Below are 24,761 nucleotides of genomic sequence, written 5' to 3'. Positions count from 1 at the left end.
GAGTTTTTGTTTTGTTTTGTTTTCTGTTTTTGTTTTTTTAACAGTGTCTAGTTGGTCTCAGGAGAGTTGTGTCTGAAGTTAATGTCAGTGTTGTTGGCTGATTAGTAATTGAGAGGGGCAAAGGGTATCTAGTGAAGAGGGATTTATCATACATGCTAAAAAAAAAAAGCCATGTATGCATGGGCTCTTACTCTCCCCACCGCACACTTTTTTAAAGAAGTGTGTTGGTGACAGAGGACATAAAGAGGGAGACAAAAAGGGGTGAAGGGAGGGATGTGTACTCCACAGCAACATACCTGAGTGGCTCTGACAGACTCCCGTGCTGGAGGGGAGTAGCTAGAGTTTTCCAGGGTTGGATGCTTTTGTAATTTGAAAAACTGCCCTTCTCCTGCCTTGATTTTGATATTGCCCTAACCCCAGCATTTGCTAAATGTAGTGGAGGCAGACCAGCTTCATGAAGTTATTCCACTGGCAAGAAGTAAAGTCACACTTAATCAATTATGAATGCCCATAGGCTTCTATTTTTAAAATAATATATACTGTTTATGTTTGGGAGAGAGAAAGAGACAGAGACAGAGTGCAAGCAGGGAAGGGGGCAGAGAGAGAGGGAGACTGAATCTGAAGCAGGCTCCAGGCTCTGAGCTGTCAGCACAGAGCCCGACACAGGGCTCGAACCTATGAACCTTGAGATCATGACCAGAGTCAAAGTCACTTAATCGAAGTGAGCCACCCAGGCACCCTGCCAATAGGCTTCTTTTTAGTATCCATTTACTTTGTTTTTGAGCATGTACTTACTTTCCCCGCCCCCTCCTTCAAAATGTCTCCCGCTGGGATAAAGCCTCAAGACCTGTAAAAATACAGCATTAGATGCAGATTTGGGTTGATAAAAGGAAATCTAGTTGTAATTGGAACTCTCTTGTAAGTACCTTTATAGGAAAGAATGATATCTATAAAATGAATCTATTTTCTACATTCTTTTTAGAGTCTTTCTGGGATGGATCCACACTTCTATATCTTAGTGCTGACATACTCCACCCTGTATTGTAACTTTTGACTTCAACAGATCTAGTGTAAGGTCATGGCATATAGCATGAACTGTATATAATTAAAGTGGAATTCTCCCTTCACACTGATTTTCCTCTCTCAGTATCCTATTTCAGAGTATGGTTTTGATTAATTGTATTTAGAAAAGCACCCATAATCATTTTTGGTTAGTTAAGTGGTAATATTAATGTTTAATTTGGCAACTTTCTAAGCTGAAATGTAAATGAAGGTTCATGTTTAGCTTCACTACCATTGAGGAGGTATAGGCCTTCAGTATGCGTTTTTCCACTTTCCTTTATTCTTTTAAAATAATGTAAATAATACATATTTATTGTACGAAAAAAAACCCAACAAACAATGCAACTTTAGGCTACTTAAGGATAAGGGCTATTAAAAAAGATAAAATCACCTTTAATCCCGCCACTGCTAAATAGCCACTATGAGCATTTTAATATATGCTTCCACATCTTTTCTTTTGCTTATTTATTCCTTCAGTATATAAATTTAGGATCATACTACATATAACAAAGTCCTTAAAGAATATATGAAAAATAACACCGCTCTCATACATTCTTTAAAGCCTGTGATCCATATTGCTAACCTGCAGGTGGGTTGTGCTAGTTACACTCCAAATAATGAGATAACTTATTTACAAATAAAAATCCCAAGGGGCAGTTGCCTTAATCAATTAAAAAAAAATCAATTTTACGGGCACCTGGTGACTTAGTTGGTTAAGCATCTGACTTTAGCTTAGGTCATGATCTCACGGTTCATGTGTTCAGGCCCCAAGTCAGGCTCTGTGGTGACAGCCTGGAGCCTGCTTCAGATTCTGTTTCCCTCTGTCTCTACTCCTCCCCCGCTCATGCTCTGTCTGTCTCTCAGAAATAAACATTAAAAAAATATATATCAATTGTATTATATTAACTTTTACCTACTTCCTTTGCTGTTTTAGTTTTTACTTAAATTCCAGTTAATGTACAGTTTAATATTAATTTCAGGTGTACAATATAATGATTCGACATTTCCATACATGACCCGGTGTTCATCACAAGTGTTACCAAGTCTGTTTCTTTGTTTGCCTCTCTCTCTTTTTCCCTTTGCTCATTTTGTTTCTCAAATTCCACATATGAGTAAAATCATATGGTATTTGTCTTTCTCTGACTTACTTCACTGAGCATTATATTCTCTACCTCCATCCATGTTGTTGCAGATGGCAAGATTTCATTCTTTTTTTATGGCTGAGTAATATTCCAGTGTATACATATATGCCACATCTTCTTTATCCATTCTTCAATTGGTGGACAGTGAGGCTGTTTCCATAATTTGGCTATTGTAGCTTTGTTTATTTCAGATAAGCAATATCACCAGCTCCATCATTGGTTAAGCCGGAAATCGGTCTTCTTTCCTCATTTTTCCTTCTCTCTTCTCCCTTACGTTCTTTCAGTCACCAATTGTGTATATTTTCCCTCCAACAAATTATCTTGAATTCATCCTTGTCTCCATTCTCCCTGCCACTGTTCATAATCCTCTCTCATTTGGACTATTGTGGTGACCTTTGGTCTCTCTCCCTTTACACACCCTGGTTCTCCTTTCAAACTCCCTCAGCTCCCTCCATTGAATTTCCCATATGGTCTCACACTGAGCTTTCCAAAGGAGGAGTGGAGTTCAGTATCTCTGATATGATCCAGTATTCTGCAAGGTCCTGTAGGATTTGGTCCTTAATTGCCCAGCCTCATCTCCAGCCATCCTCTTTAACTTGTCTTTGAGCTTGGCCATTCTGGATGCCCTTGGTTTCTTTCAGCCTCTCTTTGCTTGATGAATTTTTATTTATCTTTCAGGTCTCCGCTCAAATGTCTCAGGAAGGTTTTCCCATAGTCTCTCGTATCAAGTTAGTCCCCCATTTTATACTTCTCTTTTTTTTTTTCAATTTTTAATCAGTTTGTTCGTTTGTTTATAATGTTTCTTTACTTTTGAGAGAGAGAGAGAGAGAGCGTGCGCGAGTGTGGGGGAGGGGCAGAGAGAGAGAGAGAGAGAGAGACAGTGGGCTCGGCAAGGACAGCAGAGAGCCCCATGTGGGCTTGAACTCACAAACCGTGAGATCATGACCTGAGCTGAAGTCGGGTGCTTACCCGACTGAGCCACCCAGGCGCTCCCCTGCCCGCATCATTAGTATTTTAAATGAGGGTGGCAGATGTACATTTCCAAACCAAGATATAATAACACATTTAAAATTGGGACTTTTATGAACAGAGAGAATTTTAAAAGATGATTTTAAAAGAAATCAACATTGACTATTTTTATAAATGGTGGAAAATCATTCTTGATTTCTTGTAGACCTTGAAGATGCACTAAGTCTGCGTAGTTTTATTTTTCATATATTTGTCTTCCTGAGGAAAGGATCTATTTTCATAAGATTCTCCAAGGAGTTCATGATTCCAAAAAGCTTAATTTAGGATCTGCTGTTTAGAATAAGAAAGAAAACAAACATATACACCCTTGTGAGAGATGGTAGTTCGTTTTGTACTCTCTAAGTTTATGTTTTAATTTGCTTGAAGGAAAGGACTGGCATTATGTATTTGCTTTGCAATATTTTCATTATTGCCAGTCCCTTCCCGTGAAGGGAAACTGCAGAAACAAGAGATTTACATTTGGAGATACATAGCCCTGCCAGTCCGTGAACTGTCACGTCATTTTGGGGCGGGGGAGGGGGGGATCTCTTTTTTTTTCTTTTGCTGTATTTACTTGAGGTGATATAGATATAAAGCCTCAGTAGTCATAAAAAAATGTGAACAATATTGAAACATGAATCATCTAGGTAGGTGTAGATAATGCTTGTACAGTAAGCAGATAGTAGTGTAGTGACTGCTAAACGGTTATGGATTATTCATGCCCTTCTGTAGCCAAACTGGGTCGCTAAGAAACAAAGCAAACATGAAGCTGTGTGTTCATGATGATGTTTCTTCTATCAGAGGTTCTGAATAGGCAGAATAGTAGTAAGGCTTTTTTTTTTTTCCAGCTTTATTGAGAAATAATTGATGTATAACATTGTGGAAGGTTAAGGTGTACAGTGTAATGAGTTTTAAAAAAATGTTTATTTATTTTAAGAGAGAGAGCAAGGGTGAGCCTGGGAGCAGCAGGGAGACGGGGAGAGAATCCTATGCAGGATTCTGAGCTGTCAGCTCAGATCCCGACACGGAGCTCGATCCCACCAACCGTGAGATCATGACCTGAGCTGAAACGAAGAGCCAGATGCCCAACCCACTGAGCCACCCAGGCAACCCTATAATGATTTGAGATATGTATATATTGCAAAATGATTACCACAAGTAAGGTTAGTTAATATCATGTCACATAATTAGTTTTTGTTTTTGTGGTGAGAACTTACAAAATCTTCTTTTAGTGACTTTCAAATGTATAGTTCAGTGGTGTTATCTATAATCACCATTCTGTACATTACATCCCCAGAACTTACTCATCTTGTAACTGAAGTTTGTGCCCTTTGACCACCTTCACCATTTTCCCCTACCCCTACCCCTACCCCTACCCCCTGCTCCTGGCAACTACCAATCTGTTAGTGGTAAAGATTTTTGTTAGAAGTTCAGTAGCACGTTATTAAAAAATTTTTTCTTAACATTTATTTATTATTGAGAGACAGGGAGAGACAGAGCATGAGCATGGGAGAGGCAGAGGGAGGAGGAGACACAGAATCTGAAGCAGGCTCCAGGCTCTGAGCTGTCAGCACAGAGCCTGATGCGGGGCTCAAACTCACAAACTGCAAGATCATGACCTGAGCCAAAGTCAGACACTTAACCGACTGAGCCACCCAGGTGCCCAGTAGCACATCATTTTAAATGTTACTTGGTAAACATCTACTGCATGTTTTTTTTTTTAATTTTATTTTTTTAAATTTACATCCAAATTAGTTAGCATATAGTGCAATAATGATTTCAGGTCTACTGTCTGTTCTTTAAAACAGCCTTTTATCCATAGCACAAAAGAAGCCTAAAATTTCTGCTTTCTTAACCCAGATATAGCAGTTCAGTTAGCCATGGGAGCATCATTTTCAAAGCAGGCCAAAAAATAATTACTTTTTCTTATTAATTCTTAGTCTTTGCTTGTATCCTCTGGCAAAATGTTGAAATAATTTATACAGACTTCATCAGCAACATCCTATTATATAGCTATTGATTTTCTGTTCAACATAACCTTTATATCTCCTGTTTGCATTCAGTTTGTAGCCAGTGAACACCTTCTGAAGGCAGGGATAGTGTGGTAATCACAGTCATGTTCCATGTGCCCTGCACAGAGTAGATAGGAGACATTTTTTGAATGAATGAATGAATGATTTGTCCAGTTGCCTCTTGTCTTACATTTACTGAAACTTTTACCCCTTTTACTTAGGGTCATCTTTGGGTTAGTATTCTGGAAAAGTAAACAATGGTGGTTTGAGGCTTCCCAGAAGCCTCACAAATATGGAATATGTTAATAAAATGTATAGGGCATGGGTGCTAAATGTGTGGTTTGTGGAAGGACTTAAGGGCTCCCTGAGTCTCTGAGAAAAAATAGGCAGAACTCGGGTTGGATGCAGGCATTTTTTCTGGGGAAACATGGTTCATGGATATATCAAATTACCAAATGGGTCTGTGGACCTCTGGATGATTAAGAACCAATGTTTCCGAGGTTATAGGTTTCAAACGTCCAAAGATCAGGAAAATGTTCTCTAATATAAGGAAATCAAATGGCTCTTGAGGGAAAGTAGATGAGTATGTTAGGGTTCTTTCAGTTTCTTATGCTAGAAGCCATCTCAAATAAGCTTATGTAAAATAGGAATGCATTGGGTTATGTAACTGAAAAAATAAAAACGACTGGAAAATGCTGGCTCCAAGAACTACTGAATCTAGGACTCAAATAGTACCTTTGATTAGGATTTTATTCCTCCTTGCTCTTTGTTTTTCTTTATATTGGCTTCATTTCTCAGGCTCGTTCTTTCCATATGTTGGAAAAAAGATGTCCCTCTGCAGCTTAAGCCTGCTAATAAATTCTTAAGAGTTTGTGATTCCAGAGGAAAAGAGGTAATATTCTTTCTAATAACTGGCAGGTACCCTGGAGAATGACCTGTCTGGCTCAAGTCATATGCCCACCTCTAGGGAGATGGAGTCCTCACCAATTAAATTATATGGACTGAATAGAGTTAGCGTGGAACTGGAGAGAAGTTACAAAGGAGGGCAATGTGTGCAGACAAAAAACAGTGTCCACTATAGTGACTGAAAAGTTTCAGGACAGATAAAGCAAGTAATGAACAAGAAATTTCATATTAAAACTAGGGTGTATTTAGTGATATCTAAGTTTTCTTGTGAACTCTATATTTTTCTATAGGGGCTTCAGTTTTTTACTCTGAAAGTTTTTTAAAAATTTGTTTATTCATTCATTTCTTTAACAAATATTTGAGCTGTCATCATTCTTTGTACCGGGAATACAACAGCAAACAAAACAAAAATCCCTACCCTCATGGAGTCTACATTCTAGTGAGACAAAGCAGATAATAAATAATTACCGAAATTTATAGTATGTTAGATGAGAGTAAATGCTGGAGAGAAGAAAAGCAGAGAGGTAAGTAGGGACTGGGTAACTGCAGTTTTAAATACCACATGGAAATCTTAGTAAGAAGGTGACATTTGAACAAAGATGTTAAGGAGGTGAGGAGGAAGCAAGCCAATTGGATATGTGGAGGAAGAGATTCCAGACTGTAGCAAGCAACTGCAAAGGTTCTTCAGGGAAGCTTGAACTAGACTGTGAGGGAGGTGGGGTGGGGAGAAGAAGAGTAGAAGAGGATGATGTAGATTGTGTTGGTCATGGGAAGCTATGGTAAAGATTTTGGTAGAACGTAAGTAATCTGAGGATTTTGAGCAGAGGAGTAAAGTGATCTGACTTACCCCCCTTTTTTTTAAAGTATTTATTCGTTTCGTAAAGTAATCTCTACACCCAACATGGGGCTTGAACTCAAGACCCTGAAATCAAGAGTTGAATGCTCTACCAACTGAGCCAGCCAGGCGCCCCATCTGACTTACTTGTTAAAGGTTCACTCTCACTACTGTGTTGAGAATGTGTTGTAGGGGCAATGGTGGAAGTAAGGACATTGGCTAGGAGGCAGTTACTGTGGCCTTAATCCAGGCAATAGATAATGGTAGCACAGACCACGCTGATGGTGGTGATGATGAAAAGTAGTTGGATCTGAAGGTAGATTTGCTAATGGATTGGATATGAGGTGTTAGAGAAAGAGAAGACTCAAAGCTGACTCAAGTTTTGAGCCTGAACAATTGACCACAGTAATTAAATGAGCTAGCTAGCACCAAGAGGAGCAAGCTTTGACATGTTGAGGTTAAGATGCTTATTAGACATTCAGATGAAGTTGTTCAGTAGGCAGTTGGACATGTAAATCTGGAATTGAGGTCTAGGCTAGAGACTGGACTAGAAATTTGGAGGTTGTCAGCATATAGTTAGTATAGTTAGCCATGGAACTGGATGAGATCATCAGAGAATAAGAGTAAACAATGAAGAGAAAAAGTTATCCAAGGACTGACCTTGTGAATGTTAAGAAATTGGGGAGAACAGAAAGAACCAACAAAGAAGACCAAGAAGGAACCACCAGTAAAGTAGAAGGAAAACAAAGTCCTGGAAGCCAAATTAAAAAAAAAAAAAAAAAAAAGTTTTAAGGAGTGAGTGATCAGATGTCAAATGATACTGATAGAAGAATTAAGATGAAGAGACTGAGATTTAGTGATAATCTTCTTGACAAGAACAGTTTCAGTAAATTGAATTTTTGGTGAAGTTATTTCTAGTGAGTGCTCTTTTTCTCAGGAATTTAAACTCCATAGTTCAGGTAATCTAGAATCATTAAACAATTGAACAAATATTTATTGACACATCATCATTCTATAGTTCTCCATTTGTTGCACATGTTCTGTACAGCAATATGTAAAAAATTGTCTTTAACTCATGAATATGCAAATATGCTAGTTAAAGTATTCATAAATTTGGAGTAGGATGTGTGTATTTTCTTTGGAATGCCAATGATATGAAGTAGAAGCACTTCATAAACTACTGTGTCATCTTTTTCCTTCTATATTTGGATGTTTTTATAGAGAAACTAAAAATCAACCTAAGTTCCTGATTCTGAGATCTTTCTGGGTAGTTAATGCCTAATTGTGATTCTTGATACCAAGAAACACAGGAATTGATAATGTTAAAAAATTTTCATTTCTCTAATGAAAATAATACTTTTCTTTTTCTATTAGAAATTCATTGAATTTGAAGACTCTCAAGAACAGGAAAAAAAGGATTTACAGACCCGAGTGGAATCTTTAGAATCTCAAACAAGACAACTTGAACTCAAAGCAAAAAACTATGCTGACCAGAGTAAGTAAAAATACTTCTCCTCTGTAATTGCACATTAAAGAGTGGGCTCTAATAGTGCAATGACTCATCTTGACATTTGACTGGTGTTCCAAGTATATGCTTGGAATTGTCATCCCAGGCTGAAGAGTGAGACCTGGAAGCTAGGCTTAGTCCTTTTTTGTTCACATTTTCACATGGTACTGATGTCTACAGAAATGACTAAATCAAAGATACATTTAAGACTCTCTTCTTCAATTTAGCTCTGAGCCTTTGTTGGTGGTTAACATTATACTATATCCATTATTCAGGATTCTGATGTGTGTGCATGTGGATCATTTCTTCTGATTTTGATCAATTACACAAAGTGCCATTGCTTTCTGTATTGCTTTGAAATTTAAAAATGTGACAAAAACTCTAGCTCTGAAGTGTGTGTAATAGAATTACTGACTTCTGGGGGCATCTGGCTGACTTGGTAGGGCATGTGACTCTTAATCTCGGGGTCGTGAGTTCAGGCTCCACTTCGGGCACAGAGTTTACTTAAAAAAAAAAAATACTGACTTCTTCATTTCGTTTTTTTCTAGTGGAAAACCGAGGGAGTTTAAAGGAACAGAATATCATTTTTCAGAATTATTTCATTTTTAAGTACAATTTTATCTTATTTTTGATTTAAAAATAACTATTGTTTCAAACTCCGAGGATGATTTCTCTTTTTGGCTAATGAAAGTGGACCTAATTAAGTCAAAATTAGAAAAAGAAATGGGGAGAAACTTCATGGCCTATTTTCGTGTTTGATTTGGGCAGGCAGAGGAGCTCTCCAGTTTTCCCTCCCAGCACTGTAAACTCTCAGAATCCTTGGGAGTGAGAGGTGGCCCATAGTTCTTCCTGCATCAACCATTAAGGCTACATAGTGACATCTGCTGTCAAGGACAGGAATTCGTGGTGGCTAAACCTCACTGACTACCAGGCTTGGAGTGTGATAACTGACTGCTTCTTCTAGCATTCTGGAATGGCCTAATAGAGCTAAATCTTGAATCACTTGGAATCTGGAGTTCAATCATTGTAGAATTCAAGGAGAACTGACATGGCTATTAAGCAGATGTCATAGAAGGGAGCCAGTGGATGTTTGGTTACAGAAGCCAAATACAGTGAGACAAAATGAGCCATATGTCTTCTCTTTGTACTTTTAGGCTTGTAGATACCTAGAGGGCCCTATCTTTTCCTTTTTTCACATTGAATGTATCGAATGACTTCTGTGATTCCACTATAGAAATTTAAGGGGGGTAGGCGCCTGACTGGCTCAGATTGTGATCAAGACTGGCTCTTGTAAGCCAGTTGTGAGTTCAAGCCCCAGGTTGCATGTAGAGCCTTCTTAGAATAGAAAAGAATGGATTGGAATGAATTGGAATGGATTGGAATGGATTGGAATGCAATAGAATGGAATGGAATGGAATGGAATGGAATGGAATGGAATGGAATGGAATGGAATGGAATAAATTATTTCAGGAATTTAAGGTCTTAGAGAGCTGGATGATGGACTCCACAGTGCATACACTAATAAATATATTACTGGAGTCACATTGCTGAGTACCACTCCTCTAGAGAAACAGTCTTGTGGCAGTCGCAAGCTTTTGGTACATTTCAAGAGTTGAGCATTCTCTATTTAAAGAAGAAAAATTAGCTGTTGAGATAATATTTTAATCCTAACTTGATTGTGTTTTATATCAGAGATTGTATTGTATTTTAGAACCAGACACTAAAGGCACAGTTGACAACCTCATTGTTCTACTTACTGTATTTTCCTCTTGATTCCTGAAGAGTTCCAAATTTTGGATTAAGACCTAGAAAGGAACTTCTTGTCTAGAATCCTTTTATACAGTAAGTAATCTGTTCGAATGATAAGGGAGATATTATAGGAAGAATTCCCCTGAAGCATTTTTCTTACGTTCAAAGGAAATACTGCTACTTTTTTCACAAAAGTACCTAATTGGCATAAATTACTAATTTTTTTCACATACACTTTATCCCTTTAATTACTAAAATTTCAAAAACCTGCTTCCTGTTCCTTTCTAGTAAATATAAACAAAATAAGCAATCTCTTAATTAAGATTTGTTATCCAGTCCAGTGAATCATATACAACTTTTTTGGAATTGTCATGCTGGGTGGTATCTTTCTTCTCATTTCTCTCTGAGAAGTACTGATTACTAGTGTTTTCCATCTGAATTTAAAGTAATTAAAAAAATAAGGTATCATTTAAAAAATAATTGCTAATTCTCTAGGCAATTGATGAAGAAATTCTTCAAGTAGATGTGGTCTTTGAGCTAAATTTAATCTGAAACTTTTTATTTAATTTTGTTAATAATGTAATATACCACCAAGAAATTCTCTCCCTGGGAGTTTATCCCAGTTTGAAATAAATCTTTGTGTCTAAATAACAGTTAAAAAGAACTTGTAACTGTGGTTAATCAAAATTGACCGTTCAGATGCACAAAGCTTGTAACACTAGATTTCTTGGCTTGTGAGCTGAGGCTTTAATGAGTCGTGTTTTATTAATGCTTGTCTCCTCCCTTTTCCTTTGATATCTTGGAATATTTTTCTTTTGCATCTGGTTGCTTTCTTCTCTCTTCCTTCTGTTTTTTCTTTAAGCTTTAACCGGGCATAATATGAAATCTTAGTGTATTTTAAAATTTTCTTCCAAGACTTTATTTAACCACATTTAAATATCTGAAAAAAATTAGGGGAGGAAAATAATTTGAATGTTTTTTCATTTTACGCTCTTAGTTTTTCTCTCCCTCTGATCTCTAAATGAGTCAAAGCTCCTTATTTTTAAAAAAGGTGGTGGTAGGAGGTAATCTTTTCATTTATATTTTTACCCTTCCCGACTTACTGAGATGTAATTGACAAATAAGATGGTATATATTTCAAGGGTGCAGTGTGACAACTTGATATACATATACGTTACAAAAGGACTCTCACAATCAAGTTAACAAATCCGTCACCTGAGAATTATGTTTTTTTTAATTTTAATTTTTGTGGTGAGAATGCTTAAGATTTAGTCTCTTAAAAATCCAAATATATACTGCAATATTATTAACTGTAGTCACCATGTGATATGTGAGATCCTAAGAATGTATTCATCTTATAACTTAAAGTTTGTAGGCTTTGGCCTAGATCTCTGATAGGAGATAATCTTTAAGTATCACCAGTTCCCTACCCTTTTGGAAAACCAGGATGGGAAATATGTTTTTTAAAAGATGAAAACAGGTGCCTGGCTGGCTCAGTCGGTTAAGCGTCCGACCCTTGATTTTGGCTCAGGTCATGATCTCATGGTTCACAAGATTGAGCCCTCTGTTGGGCCCTGCACTAATGGCATGGAGCCTGCTTGGGATTCTCTCTCTCCATCTCTCTGTGCCCCCACCTCACTCGTGCATCTCTCTCTGTCAAAATAAATAAACTTAAAAAAAAAAAAGATGAAAAAAATGTAAACCAGTGTACGTAAAAGAGTATATGAATACTTTTTTGTATGATAGGCAACAGAATATCCAGACTACTTAATCTTATCAGTTTTTTAAAAGAATATATCGTGATTGTTACAGTTACTGTAATGCAATATATATTTGTATTGTCTTAAACTTTCAGTTTTGAGTGTATTTTTTGTGTTTCTAACATCTGTAATAAAAACTTAAGGCCACAGAAATTACTGATAATGATATTTATAATAGAGGAGGGATGGGTGCAATTTTTTGTTTAGTGCCATTTTTTGCGTACAATATGATAGCAGTATCTTGTCTAATTTCTATGTTTATATTTGTATGTTAAGAGTCTTTAATTTTAGAGACTCTCTGTCACTTGTGATTAATATGTTTTAGGACACATATCCTCTTTAAAAAGTAGCCACAATGAAAGTCCCAAGTTCTGCTTTGAAGATTACTTCCTGTATTAAAAGGGGAAATTTTGGTTGTAGTCACTTGCTGTTGAGAAGCAAGAAAACATCAAGAAATAGGAACTGAATTAAAGCACATACTTTATGGCTTTTGATAGCATGGAATCTCTCAGGTTGTGGTATGATTTCACAATGTTGAGAAGTTGAGTCTATAAAAATTTTGTTACAGTTTTGTGGTCATGTTTAATTTTGGAGATTTCTAGTTGCTCTCTTTTCAAAATTTGAACTATGTAGGATATGTTTTGGTTTTTCCAACATGAATAAAGCATTTTTTAAAATGCCACTTTATATGATTTCTTATCTGGGAGTAACAATAATGCTTCTTTGTAGTTAATGTCTTGTGAGCCTTAAGGAAGAATCAGAAACATATATGGAGTGGAAAAATGAAATTGTGGGTTGAGAAAGGCCTGTCGGTTCTTGACAACTATGCAAGAAGTCTATAATCAGCCTTGCTATTCAAGATGTGGCATAATGGGTTCTTCATCACAAAATATTTATATTCGTTAGTTCTTTTGTATATTGAGTACTTCTGTCTTGTAAGCCAAATATTACCTTAAATGAGCCAAGTAAATATAGATAGTTTAAAATATCATACTACTGTATGCCTGGCATTTAGCTTGGTACAGAAGAGTATGTTTGTGGTACAGAAGAATGTAATATGGTCATTGCAGTCAAAGAACTCCATATCGTGGGGGGAAGGGCTGTATGTGACCATCTAGTCTTTTCCCACATGTGCTATGTTTTTATATCACTTCAGTTAGAGTGTATGTATAACTTTGTATCTTTTCCTTAACTCTGTCATGTTTCTCTTGTATAATCTTTATTCTTTTTTAAATATGTGCCTACACCCATCATCCGGAAGCTATGCCATCTATTATCAATTCTTGTTTTCTCTGGAGAACTATGTTTTCTCCTTTATTCTAGTGAGCATCATTTAATGGCCACTTTGTTTTTTTACCTTGGCTTCTGGAAACTCAGAACAAACTTAGAAGTGCAACCATAAGGACTAGTTTGTTGGACCTTACCTGGTTGGCATTTTTAAATTGTTTCTTTTTTTTTTTTTTTTTTTAATCTGTATTTTACACACTTATAATGAATTGTTAGGATATGTTCTTATAAGCTATCTCAAATCCTTTGTGGAATGAAAGAATGAATCATGGTAAAAATAAATACAGGTAAACTAAAACAAATTTCTGTTGGCTAGTTGGACACTTTTTCCAGTGTAGTGAATCATATTGGAGTAAATATTTTTTCAAACCAATAGGGTTCTTTATCTTTTGGTAATTTTCTTAGAATATATTTAAGGAAGCAGGGCAAGGAAGAGGAATATTTTAGTGGTTCTTGATTTATAATAGTGTTTGGTCATTTTTAATATGAACAGAATTGGAGAAGTAAGGTTTACTAGCATATTTCATTTTGTTCATCATAACTTATGACTTTGACTCATTATTTGCAACATTAACACACAGAGCTGATATGGAATCATTTATTGTTTGATTCTCTCTTGAGAAAACTGTTTCCCTTAAGCTCCTTGAATTTATAACAGGTGACTTTCCCTTGAACTGTGGAGATGATGGCAGTGATTTTAAGCTACTTAGGAAGTATTCTCTGAATCTGGTCTTCCTTCCTTTGAATACAAACCTATTTTTAAAATTTAAACGGAAAAATGATTTTTGGATAATTGATGACATTTGTGGTGGAGCTGTATTCTGACCTTTATCTCTTTCCACCCCCTCCCCCCAAATAACATCCATTTGTTTTTTAAATTTGGTATCAAGGTCATAGTCTAATAAGTAACTTTCAAATACCTTGAAACATATATTATTATTGGAAGGAAAACACTTTATAAGTATTAGCATATACTAGGTGGAAAGCATGGGGAGGTATTAAAATTATTAATGTACATATTTTCTTATTTTAAAGGAATAAGAGGATTAGGACAGACTTCTAATTCGAGGATTATTCATAAGCCAGGTCTGTCTGTTAATAATGTGAATGGTCAATTGAGAATTTTCACAACACAGAAGAAAGAGAAACCATTTTTAAGTTACCAGGTATAGATTCATACCAGTTAATAGTTAGAAGAGCCTAAATATTTTCTGTCACTGTTTTTCAAATCACTTAGAAAAAATGCCTTCAGGTTAAGAAAAGGCTTTATTAGTGCCTTTCCTGGGCTTTGTGATTGGCAGTAAATGTTAATATTCTGAGAATTTGAATAATATTGTAATAAGTCACTTTTTCCACTTTAATTTTTTCTTGTCATTAGGCAATCTCTTCTGTGTTATTTTTACAATTATTAAAATAGAAAACTGATGATTTGTATTTTTGTTGAAGGCACATTTTTAATAAGGCGGCTTTAGGAGTTTTATATCTCCTGATTTAAAAAAATGGCAAAATAAGGAGTGCCTGGGTGGGCTCAGTCACTTAAGTGTCTGACTCTTGATTTCAGCTCAGGTCATGTTCTCACAGTGCATGAGATGGAGCCCCACGTCCCGAGCGCAGAGCCTGCTTGGGATTTTCTCTCTCTCTCAAAAATAAATAAATAAACTTTACCCCCCCCCAAAAAAAAAAAAGGAATACATTATACAGAAAGTTTGTTGTTTTTTTTTTTAAGTCACCTTTGGGGCATTTGAATGGCTCAGTTGGTTGAAAGTTCCAGTTCTTGATTTCAACTCAGGTCATGATCCCAGAGTTGTGGGATTGAGCCCCACGTCAGGCTCCACGCAGAACTTGGAGCCTGCTTAAGAGTCTCTCTCTCTCTTTTTCCCCTCTCCCCCTCCCCCCAATAAAAAATAATAAAAAACTAAAAAATATTTTAAATAGCTACTTTTTAAGTTCATTTAGCTTAAATCTACTTCTTTGCAATATTAAGAACCTCTATATGTTTAATAAATTTTATACAAGGGTTTCTTTTTTAAGAGCCTATATCTGAGAGGGAAAGTAGAAAATTAAGCACAGGATAATTGATGCAAACACTAGCATTTTATTACTTCTGCTTCATTAAGTAATATCCTATGTGGTCTTCAGATCTGTTTTGTGTTTCATTGTCTGTATTTGGACTCTCTCATTTCTGTAGTCTAGTGTTGTCTATTGAGAAGCTTAAGGTTATAGTTTATAATTAATATCCAGAGCTAAAGTTTCAGAGAAAATTAATTTTATGACTAACGGTGAAGGGATTTATGGTGATTTAGCTTAGAGAACAGAATAAAAAATGATTTGATTACTTCAAACATATAAAGTTATAGGTAAAGAAGATACCAAGTTGTTTTTCTGTAATTTTGGAAGGTTAAATTAGAGAAAATATATTTGTTGGTTTTGGTTGATCATGAGGAAGTATTTCTTAACCTTGAAGGTAAGGTGATACATAGGAATGTGTGCTAGGGGAAAGCATGGACTCTTCCTACATAGAGACTTTAGGTAGGAGAGTAGCCACCTTTCGGACGTGGATGGATTAGGTAACATCTTCAAGACAGAGACTAGGTCAGATCTCTACCATGGAGATTCTTTGAAGTTACTCTACTCTGTTTTTAGGATAGGATCATCAATTCATGAGAATTCTTTAGCATTTCATGTTGTCATTGATTAATAACATCTATCTGTCTGAAAGTCTTTTGAATTTTAGAGACACGGTGTAGGACGTAGTTGGCAGAGGAGAGGCTTTTATTACTGTTTTGGTGTGGTTGTCTGAGATTTGTTTTCTCTTAAGTCAGCATTTGATTCTTGCTTACCTGTTGAGACTTCTGATGCTCAATTGTTCAAGGAAAGGCTTCTGAAAGACCATTGCCAATCTTTTGAGGCCAAATAACCATTGGATTATCTGCCTTCCATGAACAGTAAGCACTGATGATTCCTTTTGAGAAGGCAAATAATGAGTTGGATACGGCATTCTAGCAGGTCTGTTTCTCTTTCTTCCCCCCATAGGCCTATCAGCAGTCTGATGGGGCAGAAGACAACAGAGATGGAAGGTGTTCCAAACTTGGCAAAGGCCATCAATCTAAGGAGGTAAGCTCTGATTTTGAGCAGGCAGAGCAGGTGGCTCTTCCTGCCTTAATCATGTCGTCTTGCTCTTTGGAAAGATGGATAGAAAGAAAGAGCATTCAAAACAAGGCTGAATTATCTCTGTTAGCTATTAAAAGGGGAAATTTTTGGATTAGTCTTTTGATTCTTCTATTTTCTTGCCCTCTTCCCCCTTTTCTTTTTAGATGTCCTGATTCATTTGATTTATTTGTTCTTCAGAATAGTACCAGTTTTTTAAAAAATGGCAGATTAGTTTATTTGTTGCTTTAGGGTAGGAAGGATGAGCAGAATCTTGTTTATTTCCTCTTAATCTCAGGTTGTGACTAGTTTGATGAATAAAATGACAAGGCTTTAGGATTTTTCCTGGGATAATTGTCACATTTGGGTACACATGGGAACTATGAAACAAGAAAAGATCTTTTACGACACCTCAGATATAATGCAGCAATAATGGACAGAGGTGAACTTCATGGTACCTGAGGCTTTCGGGGGTGTCCGCCATCCTTGCCCAGCCGGGCCTTTCTCTCCTGCTTTTCCCGGTCCATCCCGCTTCCCTTTTCTTTCCCCTTTACTGATTATTTAGTGGCATTCAGGACTTTGAAGAGGTGGTTCTTCCCAGCATTTTTAAAAGTACTTCTCTGTTAAACACCATTCTATCTCATGTGGCCTAGGCCTCGAGAAAATGGAGTCCATTGACTATGCTGTGCCGAGTATTTGAAGTATTTTCAAAAGAGTGAGAGGTTCTGAATTTGTATTACCTGATCTTGGTGGTTAACTCATATACCTAAAAAAATAATACTAATATTTTGAATTACAGGAGAGGTAAAGAAAACATGAAATACAGTCGTAGATAGTTTCTACCAAGGTACTTTGCTGGAGGTTTTAGGTTGGAGAAAATCATCACCTTTAGAAAAACGTCCAGAAAATCATCCAAAATAACAAATTCATAAACTGTTTAAAATCACCATGGGGTAACATACCTTCGATGATTTAGAACGTTTAAGAGAATTTAGATTTAATGAGTGTTTATAAGCTGATTTATGGGTTAAAGTAACTGTAGTTGCTATAGTAACCAAGCCACAAAATACATATGTAATGACTCCAATGTTATGTTATTTCTTGTTCATGTGAAGTTTTAAACAGATGTTTCCAGTAGAGATGCAGGCTCTTTCCAACTTCTGGCTCCCAAGTTCATCATACTCGCTTGCAGTAAGGTAGAGGAGAGGGGAAAGGGAATGGACAGTTGTGTATGGAAGGTTTCTTTTGGACCAGGCCTCAGGAGTGGCGCACAACAGCATTTGCATCTACTTCAGTGGCTGTAACTCAGTCAGGAGCTAACTGTAGAGGCGGGGGCATGCCATCAAGCAGGGTGTCTAAGAGAAAGAGGAAATTGATTAGTATCTGGCCAGTCTTTGCCTCAGCTTAACAGCTTTAGTAGGTGGCGCATGACTTTGCTCAAGTGTTGAGGCAAGAGAGTGAATGTACCTACAGCTTAGCGATAATCTGCCTGTTCTTTCTACTTGTGATTTATCTGAGGAAGGAGAGATGGCAAATTTTAATGAAAATATAGTATTTATAATTTGTGCTCTTATATAATCTGATTTTTAAAAAATTAATTTATTGTTTCTGAGAGAGAGAGAGAGAGAGAGAGAGAGAGAGAGAGAAGACACAAGACACAAGCAGGGGCGGGACAGAGAGAGGGAAACACAGAATCTGAAGCAGGCTCCAAGTTCTGGGCTGTCAGCACAGAGCCTGGCGTGGGGCTCTGCGAGATCACGACCTGAGCCGAAGTCAGACACTGAACCAACTGAGCCCCTGAAATCTGAGTTTTAAATAACTTCAGTGTTATTCTGGCTTAATTTTTATTATCACTTTAAAATTCTTCGCTGCATTTTCATTTACTCAACAAACATTTACTAAGTGTTGAGATTTTCTTTTGTTCTCTTATCATTTGACTTCCTGTCTTTTCCTTTAAAAAATAGGTTACTACTCAATTATGTCATTTTCTGCTGCTTGTGTTAGGAATAGGTTTTGAATGACATCTTGTCACTTTAAAAAAATATATAATTCGCAAGGTGCCTGGCTGGCTCAACTGGTGGAGCTTGCAACTGTTAATCTCAGGGTCTTGAGTTCAAGCCCCATGCTGGGTGTGGAGCCTGCTTAAAATAAAAAAAAAAAAAATATATATATATAATTCACATACTGTTCAATCCACCTTTTTAAGAGTGTACAAATCAGGGGTTTTTAGTATATTCACAAGGTTGTACAGCCACCACAAGCACCTTAATTCTACATCACTTTCGCCATTCCACGTAGAAACCCATACCTATGGTACCTGCTCCTCGTGCCCTTCCTCCCCCAGCCCCTGGCAGCCACTAATCTGTTTTCTGTTTCTATGGATTTGCCTATTCTGGACATCTCATGTAGGCGGAATCATACAGAATGTGGTCTTTTGTAACTGGCTTCTTTCCCCTGGCAGAAGGCTCATCCGTGTTGGAGCGTGTATCAGTAGTACTTCATTCTGTCTCAGGGCTGAATGATATTCCATTATGGGGACCTACCTTTGTGGACCCCTCCCCTTTCCCCCTGCCTTTTAATTGCCTGTGTATCCGCTAGTCTCAGAACCAGAAAAAAAACCAAACTCTAACTTGGCCATCTGAAAGCCTATGTAGTTTTGCAGAGTTGAGGATAATGAACAACCCCTTTGGGAAGATATCCCTTGGGATTCCGATATCCTGGCTTGTTTAGTTCTGAGTTCATGCATGAGAAAGTGGATAACTTAACGTATGAACCATCTTTGTAATGGTGTGGCTACTACTTAATAGGTAATGTATTTTGGTGTTTTGTTTTGATATATATAATTAGCTGTCAATGATACATTCTGGATATAATGATATAAAGTAACAAATTTAAGTTTTCTGCTTAATCATAATGGGATACAGAAACAAATCACTTAAGAACCTCAAGTAAATAGACTGAGATGAATAGACTATAATTTATTCTTACACTGGAGTAGAGAGGAGGGTGAAAGTGGATGATAATTAGGCTAGAGACGCTGATTATCATTTCTACAGGTTTAAATCTATCTTATGCAGACATTCTAACCATGAGATAATTTGCCTGTTTTTATTTTAAAACTCAAGGTGGAGGGGCGCCTGGGTGGCTCAGTTGGTTAAGCATCTGACTCTTGGTTTCGGCTCAAGTCATGATCTCGCGGTTCGTGGGTTCAAGCCTCATGTCGAGCTCCTTGCTGATAGTGCAGAGCCTGCTTGGGATTTCTGTGTCGTCGTCGTCCTCCTCCTCCTCCTCCTCCTCCTCCTCCTCCTCCTCCTCCTCTCCCTCCTCCTCCTCCTCCTCCTTCTTCTTCTTTCTTTTTTAAATTAATTAATTTATTTTTAAGAGAGAGAGAGAGAGTGTGAGTGGGGCAGGGGCTGAGAGAGAGGGGGACAGAAGATCTGAAGCAGGCTCTGTGTTGATAGCAGAGAGCCCAATGTGGGGCTTGAACCCATGAACGTGAGATTATGACCTGAGCTGAAGGCAGACACTTAACCGACTGAGACACCCAGGCGCCCCTCTCTGTCCCTCTCCTGCCTGCTCTTGCTCTCTCTCTCTCTCTCTGTCTCAAGATAAATATAAAATTAAGAAATAATAAAATAAATTTAAAAAATAGGGAAATGAGAGATCAAGCCCTGAAAAGATACCGAGGAACCCCAAATGCGTATTACAGAATAAAAGAAGCCAATGTGAAAAGGCTACATACCGTGTGATTCCAGCTCTGTGGAGATTCTGGAAAAGGTAAAACTATGGAGACAGTAAAAAAGATCAGTTGCTGCTAAGGTTAAAGGAGAGGGATGAATAGGTGGAGCACAGGAATTTTAAGGCAGTTAAACTATTTTTATGAAACTATAGTGGTGGTTACATGTCATATATATTTGTCCAAATCTGTAGAATATTCCACACAAAGAGTAAATCCTAATGTACATTATATATGGACTTTGGGTGATAATGATGTGTCAGTGTAGGTTCATTGACTGTAACGAACATACCACTCTTGTGCAGGATGTGAATAGTGGAGGAGGTTGTGGCAGGCGGGGGAGGTGGGTATATGGGCGCTATGTACTTCCCACTCAATTTTGCTGTGAACTTAAAACTGCTATAAAAAATAAAGTTGAGGGGCACCTGGGTGGCTTACTTGGTTAAGTGTCTGAGTCTTGATTTTAGCTTAGGTCATGGTCTTGAGGTTTGTGGGTTCAAGCCCTATGTTGGGCTCTGTGCTGACAGTGCAGAGCCTGCTTGGGATTCTCTCCCTCTCTCTCCGCCCCTCTCCTCTCTAAAATAAATAAGTAAACATTAAAAAAACAATAATAAAGTTGAAAAAAAAAAAGAAAGTTGATTAATAAAAATAACAAACAGGGTAAGGGGCAAGTCATGTGTCACCAAATGTAGTTTGCATGTGCTAAATGCCTTTTTTTTCTTTAATTTTTTGACATTTATTTTTTAGAGAGAGAGAGAGAGAGAGCGAGCGAGCAGGGGAGAGGCAGAGAGAGGGAGACACAGGATCCGAAGCAGGCTCCAGGCTCTGAGCTGTCAGATCTGAGCTGTCAGCACAGTCCAACGTGGGGCTTGAACTCACGAACTGTGAGATCACGACCTGAGCCGAAGTTGGACACCCAACCGACTGAGCCACCCAGATGCCCCTAAATGCCTTTTTTTGTATGATGTATGCTAAGAAAAATAGAAATGGACAATTTCTATGAGATTAGTAAGTATATTTTGAAAGAGGTGGTTAGAAAATGGGTTGATAATCACATGTTATTTTTGAGGCAAAAGTAAGAATGTGATGTCAAATGGAAATCAATTAAGCAGAAACCCGAATGGGCTAGAAAACTATGGGCGGAGGCTTAAGGAAGTATAGATAGGGATAATCCAAAATGTTTAAGGGAGAGCAAAATGATTAATAGGACTTCTAAGGAATATTTATAGATGAAGCTAAGCCAGTTTCAACAATAGTCATGTTCATTAAGGTAAATGTAGGAAATCTCTGCCAATCATGGTATACTGGGGTTTTATATCTCCTTTCACACGGTCTTGTTAAGTAGTAATACACTGCAACAAAGCCAAACCAACATTGATAACCAAATTGCCATCAAACCAGCGAGGACCTGTTTCTGTAAGCTTTAAGCCCAGCTCTGTCCACATCACTTCTACAAACTTCAAGCTTCTTTCCAAGGTGACGTTGATGCTTCATTTCCTATATTGCTCTGCTAGGGCTGCCGCAACAAAATACCCTAGAAATTTATTTTCTCACTGTTCTGGAGGCCGGAAGTCCAAGATCAAAGTGTTGGCAGGTTTGCTCTCTTCTGAGGTCTCTCTCCTTGGCTTGCAGATAGCTGCCTTCTCTCTGTGTCTTCATATGGTCTTTTCTCTTTGCATGTATGGAGAAAAAGAGCTTTTATAAGGATACCAATCCTATTGGATGAGGATTCCACCTTTATTTTTTATTTTAAGATATAGCAATGTACATTCAACACCCTTCCGTTCAGTTCTAGGCGCCACCCCATGTCAGCACATGTATATACAGCGCATTCCTTTTAACAGTACCTTTGCTGAATTTGAAAAACACATGTGTGCCAGGTGCTATTCCTGATACCAGCTCTAATGTACTATCATTATTTGTCGAGTATAAGTAAGGACACTAAGGCCCAGAGAGATTGATATACTCAAGGTAACATAGCTAGGAAGTAGCAAAGCCACCACGTCATGTCCATCGTATGATTATTATAAATCACATCACCAACCAGCTAATGACAAATTTGGTTCCAATTTGGGAGTTGTTATAAAATGTATTGCATGGAACATCCATTTTCACATCTTTGGGCTTTGCTGTGCTTCTGTAGGGGTAAGTAAGAGTAGTAGTGCTGAGTCAAAGGATATATACATCCCTTATTTTATTAGATATCACCAATATGACCTTCAAGTGGGTGATTCCAATATATTTTCCCATGATGCCCATCTTTTTTCTTTCTTTCTTTTTATAATTCTCCATTCTGGTAACATTTTGCTCATCTCCCTATACTTTTTTTTTTTTTTTTTAGTTTATTTATTTATTTTGAGAAAGGGAGAGAGAGTGAGAGTGGGGGAGAAGCAGAGAGAGGGAGAGAGAGAGAGAGAGAGAGAGAGAGAATCTGCACTGTCAACGCAGAGCCTGTTGCGGGGCTTAAACTCAGGAACTGTGAAATCATGACCTGAGCGAAACCAAGAGTTTGACGCTTAACTAACTGAGCCACCCAGGCATTCCTTATATCCCTGTACATTTTATTTATTAAAAAAAATTTTTTTTAATGTTTGTTTATTTTTGAGAGAGAGACAGAGACAGAGACAGAGACAGAGCATGAGTGGGGGACGGGCAGAGAGAGAGGGAGACACGGAATCCAAAGCAGGCTCCAAGCTCCAAGCTCTCAGCACGGAGCCCAGTGTGGGGCTTGAACTCACAAATGGTGAGGTCATGACCTGAGCTGCAATTGGATGCTTAACTGACTGAGCAACCCAGGCACCTCTCCTTATACATTTTAATGGAAAATTGGCACAATTTGTTTGTAATGGTTCTGAATAGTCTGTTTAAATCCTCTGCTAGATGTTGAACTCACAGAAGTTGTTGGATAACATAAAGAATAATGAGTATTGAAGTCAAAGAAAATACCTATGTGAGTAGGTGTACATTGTATTTGGACTAGGGTAGGGTGGGATTGTACACACAGTAAATTAATCAGGTCACTAACTCCTCCCCAAAGGTAACCACTACCCTGACTTCTGACACTTCAGATTAATTTCAGATTAGCTGTGTTTCTTTGAACTTTGTATTCTTTGGCTTCTCCTTCTTTCCCTCAGTCTCCTGTGTGTGATATTCGTCCATGATGTGTGCAAATAAGTTCTTCATTCTCAGGGTTGAATAGTATTCCAGTACAGGAATGTTTATCCATTCTGCTGTTGATGGACATTCGGGTTGTTTCCAGGTTTGGATTATTACAAATAATGCTGCTTCGAGCATTGTTTTAAATGCCTTTAGGTTGGGGGTGCCTGGGTGGCTCAGTCAGTTGAGCGTCCAACCTAGGGTCAGGTCGTGATTTCATGGTTTTTGGGTTCGAGCCCTGCATCAGGCTGTCTGCTGTCAGCACAGAACCCACTTTGGATCCTCTGTCTCCCTCTCTTTCTGCCCCTCACCTGCATTCTCTCTCTCTCTCAAAAATAAACATTAAAAAATTTTTTTAAAAAATGCCTTATGCATTTCCTGGCAATGAACTTGTTTTGTCACGGGGTTGGCAAATAGACAACTCTATCAAATCTTGCCAAACAGTGTTCAGATTGGGTCTACCGGTTTTTATTCCCACAGCAGTATATGAGAGTCCCATCTTGCTCCTTATTCTTACCAGAAGTCGGTGTATCGTGTTTCTCATTTTAGCTGTTCTGATGGGCATGCAACAACTGTGTTACATGTTGGTTTTAATGTGCACTTCCCTGATGATTAATAAAGTTAGAGCCGTATTTTTCTTGGCGGTTTGATACCTTTCAGCCATAGTGTCTGTGGCTAGGTTCTTTCCATAAGAATGGAGGGTGTTTTTGTTTGAAGCCAAAGGAGAAGTGGCTATACAATTTTCCCCCAAGTGAAATTTTAAAGTAGTCTCCGATATATGAACAGATTAAAAGGAGTATTTCTTGAGAGGCAACATAGCATGGTAATTAAAAACAGATTCTGGACCCAGACTCCTCCATTAGGAATCTTATAGTTTTGCCATTTACTAACTGTGTATGACTTCGGACAAGTTGTTTAACCTCTGTTTGCTTCAGTTTTCTCATCTCCAAAATGAACGTAGTATTAATATTTCATCAGAAGGTTCATGTCAGGCTCAAATAAATTTGTGTATAGAAAGCACATAGGACAGTGCATGGTCCGTAATAAGCACTATAAAATGTTAGCTTCTATTAGTAGTGGCGGTGATGCTGATGTCAATCTGTTTTATGAATTCATGTCGAGTGAGCTGATGAAAATAATGAGGCTGTACTGTTGGGCACAAATTTAAACTAGAAGTTTATGGATGATAGTTGAAATTTTACTTCAGACCCAACCTCCAATTTTAGTTGTGTTGCACGATACCAAGAAGATCTTGATAAACGCAGATGAACACTTAAAAATAGATAAGGTTTGGGTTGCCTGGGTGGCTCAGTCGGTCAGTTGTCTGACTCTCGATTTCAGCTCAGGTCATGATCTTACAGTTCGTGGGTTCGAGTGCCGCATCGGGCTCTGCACTGACAGTGAGGACCCTGCTTGGGATTTTCTCTCTCCCTCTCTCTTTGCCCCTCCCCCAC

The 24,761-nt window shown here is 37.8% G+C and overlaps 1 protein-coding gene across 4 annotated transcripts in view; it reads left to right on the top strand.

Moving 5' to 3' along the window:
* The window catches only part of SPAG9 (sperm associated antigen 9), a 131,693-nt gene that overhangs the window by 24,836 nt on the left and 82,096 nt on the right, over positions 1–24,761 (top strand). For 2 of the 4 annotated variants that reach the window (XM_053893178.1, XM_053893179.1), the window contains exon 2: positions 8,340–8,460. In XM_053893178.1, the coding sequence (XP_053749153.1) occupies positions 8,340–8,460 (121 nt within the window). Of the gene's footprint in view, positions 1–8,339; positions 8,461–16,329; positions 16,383–24,761 lie in introns of those variants that run through there. The other 2 variants (XM_053893180.1, XM_053893181.1) reach the window with 2 other exon arrangements.

This window comes from Panthera pardus, unplaced genomic scaffold, assembly GCF_024362965.1.
Source record: "Panthera pardus isolate Hobbes unplaced genomic scaffold, ASM2436296v1 HiC_scaffold_3, whole genome shotgun sequence".
Classification (NCBI taxonomy): Eukaryota; Metazoa; Chordata; class Mammalia; order Carnivora; family Felidae; genus Panthera; species Panthera pardus.
The sequence above is the reverse complement of the archived record's forward strand: the minus strand, read 5'-3'. Positions and strand labels throughout refer to the sequence as shown.